At 36.0% G+C, this 15,678-nt stretch overlaps 3 protein-coding genes across 4 annotated transcripts; 1 reads left to right on the plus strand and 2 right to left on the minus strand.

Annotated features, from left to right (window-relative positions):
• Nucleotides 1-14: 14 nt before the first annotated feature.
• LOC129235425 (nucleolysin TIAR) lies at nt 15-5,212 on the minus strand. 2 transcript variants are annotated; one of them, XM_054869257.1, is made up of 5 exons: nt 4,858-5,212; nt 2,558-3,505; nt 1,612-2,493; nt 1,447-1,549; nt 15-1,386 (listed from the first exon to the last, which is right to left on the minus strand). In XM_054869257.1, exons 2-5 carry the CDS (start codon nt 2,792-2,794, stop codon nt 1,229-1,231), a joined length of 1,380 nt encoding a protein of 459 aa, XP_054725232.1. In that variant the 5' UTR covers nt 2,795-3,505; nt 4,858-5,212; the 3' UTR covers nt 15-1,228. The 2 variants fall into 2 exon arrangements, with proteins under 2 accessions (XP_054725232.1, XP_054725233.1); XM_054869258.1 differs by having other exon boundaries at nt 1,447-1,531; nt 4,858-5,211.
• A 1,722-nt stretch (nt 5,213-6,934) lies between these two features.
• LOC129235427 (ADP-ribosylation factor-like protein 6-interacting protein 4) lies at nt 6,935-7,501 on the plus strand. Its single transcript, XM_054869260.1, has one exon. The coding sequence runs from the start codon at nt 6,980-6,982 to the stop codon at nt 7,376-7,378; it is 399 nt and encodes a 132-aa protein (XP_054725235.1). The 5' UTR covers nt 6,935-6,979; the 3' UTR covers nt 7,379-7,501.
• Nucleotides 7,376-9,666, minus strand: LOC129235426 (E3 ubiquitin-protein ligase RNFT1). The gene is made up of 4 exons (XM_054869259.1): nt 8,138-9,666; nt 7,972-8,079; nt 7,817-7,915; nt 7,376-7,759 (listed from the first exon to the last, which is right to left on the minus strand). Exons 1-4 carry the CDS (start codon nt 9,533-9,535, stop codon nt 7,526-7,528), a joined length of 1,839 nt encoding a protein of 612 aa, XP_054725234.1. The 5' UTR covers nt 9,536-9,666; the 3' UTR covers nt 7,376-7,525.
• Between the last annotated feature and the right edge of the window lie 6,012 nt (nt 9,667-15,678).

Below are 15,678 nucleotides of genomic sequence, written 5' to 3' on the forward strand. Positions count from 1 at the left end.
AAATAAATAAATAGTTTATGTTGCATGATTTTTTATTTTATTTTTGTTTTCCATATTCTGCATGTACATATGTATATCGCATTCACTTTTTTAATGAAATAACTTTATTTCATTGTTTTTTTCGGTTGCATCCATTCAACTTATTCACCTCTGACTTAACTACTACTGTTTGTTTTATTTCTTGCGAGTTACAAACACGCAAAATATGTGTAGCAATCGTACTTACTGTAAAGCTTGTCACACTTTTTTTACTTTTTTCCTTTAAATTAAATATCCTAACTTGTTACTTTTAATGTAGAATGGATTAGATAATTTACCCTACCCGCCCCGTCAAGTTCCACTTGCAGTAGTTTCTTACAATATTTTTCTTGCTGGTGTCCTGTTTGATGGAGCTCATGTCACATTCCCTTTCAGTGATGTGCTTTACCCTCTCAAGCTGAGTTATCTATTGAAAAGTAAAAAAAAAACTTCTCGCTATTTTAAGTAAAATTGTTTACAAATTTCATGTTAATAGCAAAATGAATGTTTTTGTTTTTGCAATATCCTCTAACTTTTCGTAGTTATCTTCGATCGTTTAATATAATTATGTTCTCTTTATTTTAAATATAATCTATTTAACAACGACCTAGTTTCTAACTTCTCTTTATTTTGTTTGTTTTTCCTCCTTTCTTTTCTTTTCGAGATTGTAGCGAATATTACAAGTTGTAAAGTTTGCGTTATATTGTTTTTTGTTTTTTTTGTTATAAGAAACTGATTTATTTCGGCTGCCTTCAAATGAAACAATTTGTTGACACGCTCTGCGTCCAATAATTAATATTTCCGCGGCGATATTCCTCCTCGTGTGTCATTTTTTCATTCCTATTTTATCCTATCCTTTTTACTTCCGTTTCATTTTTTCGCAGTATATCCAATGTTAAATACAAAGATGGCTATGATCCAATTACGAGTTTAGCGTCACTTTAGTTACTTTGCGATTTGCGCAGTTGTTGGGGGTGATAGCATTATGATAATTTACAAAAATAATGCTGACCATAATTACAGAGTTAAGAGTGGGACGATAAGTAGGTTTAATTTTTCACGACTTGAACTCTGGATATTAAATATTTGTTTCCTATTTTCACGTCTATTTTGGACATATATATTCGCTTGGTGTTTTTTTGATGCCTTTTAATATACTCATCCTTCGTATCACCCACTTGCTCCAACAACTATGACGGCCATATCAGGTTCATTGACCCTGATACTGAGGCATTGCAGCGCTATACATCATCTGCGGTGCCAGCGATCCATTTGCAGCAGCCGCAGCTGTAGCTGCCGTTACGCCAGGCACTACTGCACCTGGAACTCCCCAGGCAACGTTTGGCTGTACCATGCGGTAACCTGCAGCTGATTTTTAAAAAAAGGATATGAATAAAATTCAGACATTTTATAATTGGTCTTACATACCTCCTGCTTGTTGAGCACTAGCGTAAGTGTATGGATAATATCCTTGTTGCATGTATTGGGTTTGCATTTGAGCGGCCGGATAGCCCTGTAACGGTGTAAACAACTAAGCAATTATTCAAACTTTCTCTTATCGTTCTGTATATAATATATTAATTATAAGCTTACTGTTGGCGGGTACCAATAGCCCATTTGTTGGTATGCTGCCGCATATGGATACTGTGCTGCTGCAGCTAGCTGTTGTTGAGTCATCATTTGAGCAGGTATTCCTGCTCCGGCCGCAGCAGCATTGGCAACTACAGCGGCTGCAGCTGCTTGTTGCTGTGTTGTTGGTATACCAGGCGATATGATAGTGCCGGCGGCAGCGGCTGCAGCTGCTACGCCCGCGGACGCTGCCGCCACGTTATTCATTGAATTGTCCCCGCCATTTTCTTTACCCCAAAAGCATTTGACCAGATTGCCGTGCACTTCCGAATTGTGAGTATGCTCAATAGCGCGTGCTGCTGATTCTTTCGTTACAAATTTAATAAAAGCATATCCTTTATCCTTGAAAACGCGCACATCTTGTATAGGACCGAATTGAATAAAGTGCTTGTGCATTACTTCGTCACTTATGACATTCGGCGGGAAGCCTCCACAGTAGACGGTGGTATTTGTTGGGCTGGATTGATTGTACACTTCCTCAAAAGTATGTCGTATATTTCCCTTCATTCCCATGCCACCGCCAGATTTACTGGATTCACGAGGTGGTGGCAATTTTCTTGTGGACCAATTCGTCCGAATGGTGCGCGAACCTAACCACTGACCATTCATAGCTTGTATCGCATTTTCCGCTTCAGCTTTCTTCACAAATGACACAAAAGCATAACCTTTCGATTTCATCGTTTGGGGATCTCTTACGATTCGGCAATTTGATATTTCACCAAATGGCGCAAATGCGTCACGAAGCGTCTCTGTTTCGATTTCCGGGCTGAGATCACCAACAAAAATATGATGATGTGAACTTATATCTGTTTTTGGCTGGTTCCCAGGACTAGTGGCCCAATTAACCTGATACCATAAAAATATATTATTATTTACTTTACATAAAATATAAATTTCATTCGACATTTACCTTTATTTCTTTGTCAAGAAATAACCTTTTGTTCATTGCTGTCAAAGCAGTAGTTGCCGCCTGGTAAGTTGAGTATTCAATGAATGCATAAGGATCATTTCCGGGTTCTCGTATGATCTTACAATTTTTAACCGGGCCCATTTGACTGAATAGTGCGATCAGTAACTCTTCTGATACTGATGCGTCCAAGTTCCCAACGTACAACGTTTTCGGTTGTGACTCGTCCATCATATACATTTATATAAATTTATATTAATGTGAATTGTGTTTTTTTTCTTTGCCACCACTGTTACAGTTTTACGATCACAGAGACAAAAATTTTGAGTACGATTTATCAATTGTCAATGGTCAATAGTTGTGAATAGTTGCAATGTTTAACTTCAAAGGAGCTTTGTATTGTGATTTTGCTCAAAATAAATTTTTCGGATATACTACAAATTATCTTTTATCATTGCCTTATTTGTGCGTTATCATACAATTATAGCTTGTGTAAGTATCGTACATTTCTGAGTATACAACCATTTATTCAGAATTTATTATTTTATACGCCAGGATTGCCTTTTATTTTGTCTTTAACTATTCCTTTTAAATAAGATTGTTATCTTAAATAAAAGGAATCGAATTCTTAATGGCAAACTATTTATTTAGCACTTTCAATTTTTCGATCCCCTTAAATTTTCACTCAATGAAATTATTTATATATATCATTTCTATCTACTCTAATGGAGTGTTGCGTAGTTTTCCATGATGGGTTTCTACGTTGGACAAATTTTTTAAAGTGCTTTAAGATCCATTTAGTTTGTAGTCAATTCAGTTGATATCTTGCTTGTTGGGAAATATTCCATTAGCTATTTTTTTTTTGGCATAGACGTTGAAATGTATTACACGTAAGAGCCGGTTGGAAAAATAATCTCGGTAAGTAGAAAACAAGGTTAAGAAGAACGTGATCTATTCGAAAAAAAGATAAATGATTAAAAATTCAACATATACACATATATTTTTAATTATAAATATATTTTGGTAGAAGTTAATACAAATATGTTTCAAAAATAATATTGAAATTTTTTATACACGATTCATTTTCTTATTTTTGAATAGGGTAGTTTAATTAAAATCAAATAAACGATGTTCGGAAGTGTGCAGCTTCGATAGGGACGACGATTATTAGATGAGTGGTATGATTGCTTATGACTATGTACTTGCAAAGTGGTGTTGGAACAACCGCAGTAAAAATCAAAACTGTACATACCAAAATCTCATTTAAGACATTACACTAAAATCTAATCAATGCGAGTATGTAAATGTTTCACCATTAAGCACAGAAGTAAACCTCAACAACGTGCAACAGGCGAGAATTGTTGTTAAAAATCCAATGAGTCTTTGGGAAGTGCTGCATGGATGGCCCCTATCGTGTATAAAATTGGGTCGTTAGAGTAACGTAGACCTCACTTTCGTAGCAATGTCATGCGTGATTAAAGAGGGTTTGTTGATTCTCCCTTTTATTAGCGCATCACATTAAAATATATCCCTCAATTTGCAATAGTTACCAATCGCCGACCGACGCCTTTGATTAAAAACTTTCAAAATACTATTGGAAATACCTCCAGATGCGAATTTGGCTTGATCCGGCGGCACAGACCCGTCTGACTTATTGACTTACGAATTAAGACCAACTATGAAAAACGCAAATGTCTTGTAGACGTTACATTTTGATGGGCTTGTATCTTTCTTCAAAGCATATCACTCGCCACTGTCATAGGTAAACGCAAATATTTATATGTACCTTTGTATGTCTCCTAATTAAGGGGTTGCTTTATAAGAAGGAATCTTATGCCACTTAGATAACTTAAATTTACAAGGACAATATAATTTACCTTCCTTTTAATAATCCTAATTAACTGGATCGTGTTGCTTTGCGGTTATATTTTAGAGGTCGCAAGTTTCGGCCTAAAGAGAAGATTTATATTGAATTTATTTCCATTAATAACATCTATCCCACGACTAGTATTTTGTTTTAAATTCGTTTCAATAAAAATACTAAAATTGCTAAGCAAACCAAAAAAAATAATTTAGAAACTTTTCACTGTAGCAGACTAGCTTTACCATCGATGCGGAATGACTATGTTGGCAAGCATGCAAATGTGCTATAGATATACGTGCAATAGTTCACAGCAGAGGACAGACTAAGCCGCAACACAAGACACAGCTGCACAAGGAATCGCAGGATTTGCTACCTCAAATATACCGCCAATTGAATGATTTTGGAAGCATCGAAGATCAGTCTCAAAGATTTTACTTACATTTTAATTTAATCCCCCGCCTCCATGCAAATCTTTATCCCAAGAAGACACAGTAAACGGCTTCACAATCTACAGGAAAACTTTTTAATACGGAACGAAATCAACGAGAATGAATAACGATGACAGGAACAGGAATGAGGTACGGTCTCGTAGAAAAACGAAACGAAGCAAATTTGCAAACCGGGTGTAATCATACCGTCCTGCCTACTCGCACACGACTCTACGACCCAATCGAAGCTATTGAATAGAATGAGGCAATAGAGAAACACAAAAAATACACACAAAGGTAAAAATGAAAGTGAGGAAGGTAAAGAGAAAACCGCGCTACCTCATACAGAGGTGTATTCAACAATTCATAGTGTACGAAATATATTTTTTTAAATAAACAAATGTTCAACGCGCGGATATAACTAATACAATATACCGTAAAATACTGATTACTCCTCGAATATTTAAAAATAGCGATTAAAGAATTTACTTCATGAACAGTAAAGTTCACATTTTCTTGTATCTGGCAAGTTGGCGATAGCCATTTTCATTTCTCGTCTATTTACAGCAGCACACCAAATCTCTTCCCCCTTGAAACGATTTTACTACGACAGCAATTCGTTGATATGACGTGGCTTGCGTTCTTCCAAATAATATAAAGTTTTCATCACATCACCATGAACAATATTATTACTAAGAAATTTACCAATTTACTGAGTTAATTGAACTTATTTTTAGCAAAAGCCCCGCTTTATGTCGCGTACTACAATCTTCGCCCTTCTTTTTCTTAATGCAAGCTCAAGTGAATTGGCTGTATAATCGACCTTATGTGATCCTTGTCTTGCTCATTCAAAGAATTTAGCAAAAACGCTTTCCATTCTCCAAAGAGTAAAAGTACGATTCATAGTGTAGCCATACTTTCACAAAATCGATAAATAACAAATATCGAGTAAAATTTTTAATAAAGATAAGACTAGATTTACCAAAACGATAAATAGGATTCACGAAATTTCAATTATAAAAAATAGCTGTTTTATGCAACAGATATGCGTTACAGTAATAAAAATCCCTCACCACAGATAATAAATTAAATTTAGTTTACAATAATTAGCTCATACATCCTGTACTAGGTGAATGGGAAGGAACCAAAGCCGGAAAAGACATATACAAAATTCACCCTCATGAATTCCAGGAATCAATCTTATGTTACAACTTCTAATATGCATGTCTGTAGAATAAAATGTATTTGTGATAAATAGAATAGAAAGGTTAAAAGTAAAACAAAAAAAATAGGACCAACATGAAAACGACATTTTAATAAAATAATAAACAATTCCGATTTCTACCAAATGTTTACTGAAAACCAACGTGACAGATCGGTAGTCTCTTTAATTGAACAGTGTAAGCAGATAGATTTTTCAAGATCATTAAAAGTGAACTTACAAAATATGTATTTACATTTGTAAATGTTACTTTTTACATATACAAAAAATGACAAGTCATGAAAACAAATAACATTTTCTAGTGTGAAAAGCAGACGCATATATGCGTGTACAAAATGTACAAGAAACTAATTTATTTTCATCTGCCACAAGCAGACAGAATCTGAACTTCGTTGCTATAGGATGGAGTTTTTCAAGTAACTCTGAAAATGATGTTGTTAACATCCTGGTAAAGTTCTGAAGAACTTTGGGATTTTCTAGTATTCGTCCAGGTTCTGTAATTCACTGCCAAGTGAATTTCATTGAAATTTTCTGCCAATTGCACTGAAAGTTACTCGGATGTGAATTACAGAACTTTCACTAAAAGATCTGTTATAGACATTGGGGTAAGTTTTCGACCAAAACCTCTTCATAATAGCCATAGAACTCTTTGATGTATATTTCTCTAGTTCTTCTTCCTTAATATCTTAAAGTGGATAAAAAAAAGTCAGCCATAGTGTAAACGCAAAACAAAATAAATACATCCGGCATTCAAATAGAATTACTGATGCAACATAAAATTAATTATGTAACAGTTGTAAATGCATATCATATAAAAGTACATCTGTGCATAAAAAATCAATTCTGGAAGTAATGGCAGCTCTCTGTATTAACGTGTAGAGTTCATAACCACTCAAGGGGAGACTTCTTAAATGGGAAAAACCAGCAAGCGTGAAAAAAAATCTAAAAAACATAAACATAAAAAAAGTAAACGGAAACATAAAAAAAATGGGAAGGACACAGAAAAACCAACAACCAGCCATTCAACAAAGGAGGTTGCCAATGAAAGCGGTTTCGAAATCCCAGTAAAACTTATGAACACAAAGTCGCATACACCTATTACACCGCAAGAATATCGAGAACGGCAAAGTCAAATGCGACGTGTTGTTGATCCGACCACCGGACGCGTTCGTCTTATCAGAGGGGAAGGTGAAGTAATGGAAGAAATCGTAAGCAGGGAACAGCATGCTAAAATAAACAGTCTAGCAACCAAGGCGGATGGGCAAATTTTTCAACAGCATACAATTGGCACAGTAAAAAAACCGAAGTGAACAATGAATTCGTAACCTGATTTTATCTTCAGAAGATTTGTCAAAGACAATGCAATAATTTCACTATGTTCTAGAAGTAAAGAAATATAGAATATTTAAATATATTGTACTATTATTAAATAATATGAACTCTTCGTGCGCGAGCTACTAATAAAGCTGATAGAAAAACGTTGTAGAACCGTCATGCCAGGCAAAGTTATCTCCCACTTTTGCACGGCACATAGGACAAGTTTGCTCGCGCTTAAACCATATGGTTACACAATTATCACAGAATATGTGACCACATTCTAATACCACTGGTGAGACGTAAGTGTCTTGACAAATGGCGCATATTTCGTCGTTAGTATCGAAGTTATCTCTTGCCGGTTTTCTCGATTTATCCTGATTGGAAGAGTATATGCTTGAAATATGTTACAAAATTTTAAATTTATTATTTACCATTAGATTCATACACGACTTCTTTAGCGATTTTCCCCGGTCTGCCAATTCGCATCCTTTGAGTACAATGTAAGTAGAAGAGAACAATACACCTGAAATCTGAGTAAGAAAATTATTATATTAAAGATTATTAAATACATTTTAAAATGACTCACCGCATGTAGACCAGAATAAGACGCAAAAAGGAATAACAACCAATGCTGAATGGGCACCAATGATCGGTAAAATTGAGAGAAAAATTCAATGAAAACATACAAACGCGTCTGAAAAGAAATAGGCTGGACAAATAATCTTAACGTTGCCAATAATGCATTAAGGTACCCTTGACTTGTGCCGTATTGCACGTAGCGGTAATAAAGTGACGAGTAATTTTATCGAAATGGTGATCAATTTAAGCACAAGATCATTTACGGCAATGTAGTAGAGTATCACTTCTGCAGATATAAGTTTCGGTATAACAACAGTAGTTTCAATTGGGCTTTGCGCAGTTGTCGTAAGTTGGTTTTGAGAAACTGTTTTCGTACTTTGAGGAATATTAAGTACTATTTGATGAATGATATTAGTTTCATCGGATGATGGTGCTATCAGCAGACCAAACGGATCAGAAGGAGCTGAGGCAAGTGACAGTCGTAGAGAAACTACGGACACAACTAAAAATAGATCTCGTAAAAGTATTGAGTTTTTCTTCTGTTCAAGTTTCACAACTTGTGCTTGTAAGGATTTGTTAACACAATACATTACAAATTGTAATGTTATTAAATCCAATATACCCAATAAATGATCATAAATGAATTTTACGAAGAGTATACAAGCAAAAGGTATATAGTGAAGGCAAATACGAATAGTTGTGATAACTATGTCGGGATAAATATTATTATATAATTCATTTGTCGACGTTGCTGACTCTTCTGTTGCTCTGGTTGAATTCTCTGTAGGCGGATTTGTACCGGTAGTGGATGTTGTTCTATGATCTGTTAAATTATCTCTTCCATCGTTTAATCGATCTCTGCTTGTAATTGGTTGATTCAATTGATTTGGTGTTAGAATGCTCCCAACATTGCTCGATGTAACATTATTACGGAAATTTGAAGATAAATGAAGGTGTTGGTCTGCCACCAAAATTGGTGTTCTCGCAGGATATGTCCGATTTGGGATCGCGTTTGTAACAATTTCCGGTTCTCGGCCCGATAAAGTTAACATTTGATTATTTAAGGACTCCTCATGAGGATCAGCAGATGAAACAAAATTGTCGACACGAGAAAATGCTCGCAAACCTTCAGTTGTTAAAACACTGTTCAAATTTCCAAGTGAAGCAGGAAGAGACCGAATTCGATTTGAATTACCCGATTGTGTCACTAACTCGGAAGCATTTTGGTGCGATAAATCGCTATTTCTTGTTACGGCAATAAAATTACTTAGTCCGCTTCTAGTTACTCCTGCCACTTGTTCTCTTAAGAATCGTGCGTATTGCTCCATTATATTGCCCGTGCTACTTGTTTCATTAGTGAACACCAAGTTTCCTTGTTGATGTGTTGTGTTTTCTTCAATAGTAATGCTGGTACTATCCAAAGATTGCTGGACTAAAGGTGCATATTGTGTCCGTATGCTATGAACCACAGAGGAATTTAAGCTGGCTGCATCGACCCCGTCTTCACTTGTTCGAAACCTCGAAATAGCGGTGTCTGTTTCCGTTTCAGTATTGGCATTACTGTTATTCATTACGTGAACTAACTGCTTCTTGCTTTTATTATTAAATTGAGTATAAGTTTATTTCGGATTTGCATAGCAAAGAATAATAAGCTAAGATAATACCTTATGAGTAATCTAAAACTGTGGTTGAGAAATTTTATTGAAGAGTGTAGCCATCAGTGTTGCCGTTAACTTGAAAATAAAGCATAGTGATTTGTTTTTTATTTGTCACATAGGTAAAGGTAAACAACTACATGAAAGCCCTAGTAATTTATTAAAACAAACTAGTTATTATTTCGAAGTGAAATATATCCAGCCAATGTCGTGCTTTAGAACTCAAATTAGAAAGATTTTTGATACTAATGATTTGGATATTTATGATCATATTTGCTCCGATTCAAAACCAAAAGGCATTAAAATAAGAACATTCACAAAAAATTAGTAACCGATTTCGAAGTGCATTTGCATATGTATAATATTATATTATATTTACGTACCCTAAAAGCATATTTCACAGCAAATAGGGAAATATATGTAATTCGTTAACGTTATGCTCGTTATTCGGTAGCTCGGTAAACTTTTCTAAGTGTGAACATCCCTGTGTTTTTTCTCATCAAAAGGAACATGAATTTTATAAAACAGCTGATTTTGTATTTGCAGAATGCAATATTTCTGTCTAGCTCACGGACGAGAAAATATTATCTATGGAGAATATGTAGAAGTTTGTACAGTCCGGAACCACTGATGTACTCTCAGTACAACAGACAGAGTAAGCTCCAACTACCAGAGACAGTTTATTTGATACCATACACTGACGATTGTTTAATAATGGGGTCCGGCAATGGCATTGATGGTTTCATTGGGAACGATTACTACTTGTCCATCTCGCTTCTTTTAGACAAGGAATCTTCAACTTTTTCCCGCAAAATCCACAGTGACCCAAAAAAATGGTGCGGAAGCGCTAGTTGGATTCTGGATGAATCACCACTCTAACCAACCACAGTGACCCTATTTACAAATTGGACTATCATTGGAAGTCAAAGTCTCTGAACACCGATTTCGAGGACAAATAACCCCAAATTACTATGAGTAACTTTCACATAACAGCGGTCGTCAATAGGTCCACAGCTGCAACAAGGTCACTAAGTCCTACCGGTCAGCGACTTAATGACCATGTTGCGGGCAAAGGGAAAACAATTTTGTCGGCGATATTTAAGACAATCAGCCGGCCGGTTCTAAGTTCTGTAGCACCCATCTGGTCGTCTAGGACTAGTGGTACGCCGTGAATGAAGCTTCAGACCCGCCAACCTGACAGTCACAAGACGCCTTCTGATACTGCGAATACAACATCAGCACACGGAAGCATCTACGCTTGCTCTTACTATTGCGTTCCTCAAATATGATCAGCAAGCAACCAATTGTTGCTCGGATGTTAGCATAGGACCTACCCTAGCAGACATTTACTGAATTCATCTATATCACTTGAATGCCGAGATCCAGGAGTAGCTAGATTGGCTGAGCTTTCCTTTTCTACCACGATATATTTGCTTATAATGTCTAAATGCGTGGACCGAGTTTAAAAATTATAACACGCAAATGTAGTCACTATATCAGCCTTTTGATTTATATTACTTTTTATAAATTAAAATTAAGAATTAATAGCAATATTTAACGTTAAAAATGCACCTTTTTTGCATAAGCTTGAAAAAATGCCCTATTACAGACGCTTATTTCACTTAAATACAAACACAGAAAAGTAACGAATTCACTTATAAACAATCTTTATTAATTGAAGATTTGATTTAAAGTTATTTTCACTAAATAATACTACAAATTCTATTAGAATTTTATTATTACAAATGTTCTTCTAAACGTTTGTAATGCCGTGCAGAATAAATGTGAGGAGCGAACTGTCAAACGAACGATGAGAGAGAGAAGAACAAAGCGAAATGAGAAAAACCCAGTCAACCTAAAGGGAATAACTCTTATATTATTATTTATAGGGGCGCTTTTTTGATTTCAAATATACATATGCATATATAACAAAAACAAATATTTTTACAAATACTGAAAATTTGGAATAAAAATCGCGCGATTTTTAGTCCAAATTTTCGCCTGCGGCGCTTTTTTGCTTTCAAATATACATATATTTTACAAAAACAAATATTTTTACAAATGCTGAAAATTTGGATTAAAAATCGCGCGATTTTTAGTCCAAATTTTCGCCTACGGCGCTTTTTTGCTTTCAAATATACATACATATTACAAAAACAAATATTTTTACAAATACTGAAAATTTGGAATAAAAATCGCGCGATTTTTAGTCCAAATTTTCGCCTGCGGCGCTTTTTTGCTTTCAAATATACATATATTTTACAAAAACAAATATTTTTACAAATGCTGAAAATTTGGATTAAAAATCGCGCGATTTTTAGTCCAAATTTTCGCCTGCGGCGCTTTTTTGCTTTCAAATATACATATATATTACAAAAACAAATATTTTTACAAAAAAAAAATTTTTTATAAATAGTGAAATAATGCAAAATCGGACAATTTTTGACCTAAATTTTCGCCATCGGCACTCATAACTTTTACGATAAAACCACGTTTTAATAAGTGCTATGAAATATAAAACCTAATTTAAATGCTTGCTGGGTTGTCGACTGCTGTATTCTCTTCTCTTCAACTGTATTTCAATACAAACTGCAAATGTGGTCGGAAAAAACCTAATTTTTAAACTTCTCCTGGGGGTTCTATAGGGACCCTAGGAGGTTGGGACTTTCACAGTTATAATGGTGTGACCTTGCTCTTTCTAATGGGCGTGGTGGGTGGTGCCACGCCCCCTCCCCCTCCGCCCCCCATTCAAATATATCGTGGTAGTAAAGGAAAGTTTTGCCGCTAGCTTTCTGTAATTCGAAGCAAATGCAAAACAAGTACAAGCAAAGATGTGTTTGCTCTGTTTCAAGGCGAAATTATTAAATCCACCTTGCTCTGTTTGGTGTAGGATGGATATATTATTTTAAGTTTATTACAGAGTTGCATTCTGGTAAACTGAAATTTAGTTTGAATATTGTTTTTCTTCCTATTGGCAATTGAATACGTATTTGAAGCAGATACGTAGGTATTTATACAAGTCACAAACAGCGAGATTTTGTATCTGTTTAGCCGAACAGATTTTGTTCGCTATAAGAGGCTACGAACGCTCTTGTTGTTGTTGTTTTTATAGCAGCATAAACATTCCCCATATTTACATACGGGGATTGCTGATGGAGTGACAGTCCTTGGCCGGATATAAATCCGGGTCGTTTCGGTAACGTAGAACCGACTGTCGTGGAAACGAGTGAACGCTCTCTTCGTGGTCGGTGCAATAACAATTGCACAGTAATTGCCAAACAAAATTTCAATATAACCACGACCTGACAAAAAATTTCGTCTTGATGTATCGAACGTTCGATACCACTTTTCCACTTGCTTTGCCTTTCCGCAGCTGTAAATGACAATAAAATTTAAGTTAAAAATGGTAATGTTTTTGTGATTTTAAATGTCTTTTATGTATGAAAATATGTATATATACATATACATAAAATATGTACATATAATTATAGCATTAATGTTATGGTTTGCTTTTCTATTAAAATACAAATACATAATAATAAAATAAATCAAAATATTCTATTTAAATTATACAGGTTTTAGAAACTGCAACGGATTAAAGATAAAATGATAAAATCGTATTTTTCATTCGGCCACTTTTTACACTTCTGGAAGTTTTTTATCTATTGGCTATTTACTTTACTTGGTATTTATGGGAAAACAACAAGTCGCGAAAGATCATAGAACTAGGAACTTAAAATATGTGATTCGTAACAGCTGCAACTGCAGCTGTGACCATTGTTCAAAACTATAATTAAAAACATGCTTATTCTTCCTATTTTTTTTGATAGGCTCCATGCAAGGTGGATTTATTATAGGTGACAGCATTCACCCAGCTGAATTTTTCGCCGAAGATATGGCTTACGTCAAAATGATATGCTTTGTTTGTATGTATTGGTATGTTTACATTCGTATTGTATTGTATTTTGACTTGATGCTTGTACAAAAGGCAACAACAAATACATGTAGGGTTTTACTTATATGTGGTTGCTGTCACCTATAATAAATTCGCCTTGGCTCCATGATTCAGTAATAAAAGGTTTGCTCAGTAAGCAGCTTTCTCGTTCCCTCTTTACAAATCAGCTCCCTTAGCACGACACTGGGTTGCCAGCTTAAGAAATGTTTAGTAAAAGTGGAGGAAAAGTAAAATTTGTAAAAAAAACATTTAATTTTCAAAATGGTCTGCTTACGAGCAACAACCCGCTAAAGAGTTTTTATCGGTATGTCCAGGACTATGGTAGTATAACATGAAATACATACCGCTTAAGTTAGGACATGATATAGTAATTGAGGCAACCCGAGATCGATAAAAGGAGAATTTAAAGAGCTTTATTTCTTATGATGTGGTGATTTAGAAGGAATTCATGTTTTGAAAAGAGCATATCCCAAAGAGTTATGGCAAGGAGAATAATGGGATAGTGCCGACGCAATAATTGAATCATGGATAGGCTCTAGGTGTGTAATAGTGTGACTGCTTGGTGTTTTTGTTTGAGCGTATTCAATTGGTCTGTACGATTACGGTTATAACTAAGGTATTATGACATGTTACTTCTAATTGATTGCAGTGTTGCTCATAGGTTGGTTTGATCAGCTGATTTCTGTGGTTATGGTTATCGTACCTCTAATTCAACCTTTACTTCACATCTCGACACTCAATTGCTCATTTTATAATCACTGCTAAATTTGATTAAATGCGATATTAGCGATATTTTAGATATTAGCGTAATGCACCCGACATGCACACATATAAGCTGCTGGACAGCAAATGCGTGAGCGTGACGCCGTAGCCTTATGTTATCGACATTTTGAAAATGCTGTTAAGTAAGTCCGGGCTCTAGATTGTATGAAAGATTGGTTTGATTTATACGATGAATAGGAAAGAATGCCTTACAGAAGGTTTTAAGACCGGGGAGTTTTCCTGTAAGAACAAAGACGGCGAACTGGTGACTGACATCCAGAGAAATCTTAAATTATGGAGGGAATGACGACCATGACGAGGTGACAATAGCGATAGCGCGACTAAAGAACAACAAAGCCGCGGGCGCCGACGGACTGCCGGTTGAGGCGGCGAGGAGATGATAAGGTGCATAATCGGTCTTAACAACCGTGCTGTTAGTTCTGCCTTCTCCAAACTGGTTAAAAAGGCAAAGCGGATGGGTCTGGTGGTGAACGAGGACAAAACGAAGTACCTCCAGTCTTCAAACAAACAGTCGGCGCACTCGTGTACCGGCACCCACGTCACTCTTGACAGTTATAATTTCGAGGTTGTAAAGGTCTTCGTTTATTTAGGAATCAGCATTAACACCGATAACAATGTCAGCCTTGAAATCCAACGTAGAATCTCTCTTGCCAACAAGTGCTACTTTGGACTAAGTAGGCAACTGAGTAGTAAAGTCCTCTCTCGACGAACAAAACTAACACTCTACAAGACTCTCATCATGCCTGTCCTAACGTATGGCGCAGAAGCGTGTACGATGACAACATCCGATGAAGCGACGCTTGGAGTGTTTGAAAGAAAGATTCTGCGTAAGATTTTTGGACCTTTGCACGTTGGCAACGGCGAATATCGCAGGCGATGGAACGATGAGCTGTATGAGCTTTACGACGACATAGACATAGTGCAGCGAATAAAGTTGCAGCGGCTACGTTGGCTGGGTCATGTCGTCCGAATGGATACAAACGCTCCGGCTCTGAAAGTATTCGATGCGGTACTAGCTGGTGGTAGCAGAGAAAGAGGAAGGCCTCCTTTGCGTTGGAAAGATCAGGTGGAGAAGGACTTGACTTCACTTGGTTTGCCCAACGGCGTCGGTTAGCACGAGAAAGAAACGACTGGCGCGCTTTGTTAAACTCGGCCAAAATCACGTAAGCGTTTATCGCGCCTATAAAGAAGAATATCTTCTACTCAAATATGAACGAGACGTTATCAATAAAACGGTCCGCGGATGACATATGGCAAAAATAAATTTTTTGTTTTTTGGCAGGACTGTTATAAGCTTACATGGCAAATTTCAGCGTGATAT

Source organism: Anastrepha obliqua, chromosome 1, assembly GCF_027943255.1.
Source record: "Anastrepha obliqua isolate idAnaObli1 chromosome 1, idAnaObli1_1.0, whole genome shotgun sequence".
Classification (NCBI taxonomy): domain Eukaryota; kingdom Metazoa; phylum Arthropoda; class Insecta; order Diptera; family Tephritidae; genus Anastrepha; species Anastrepha obliqua.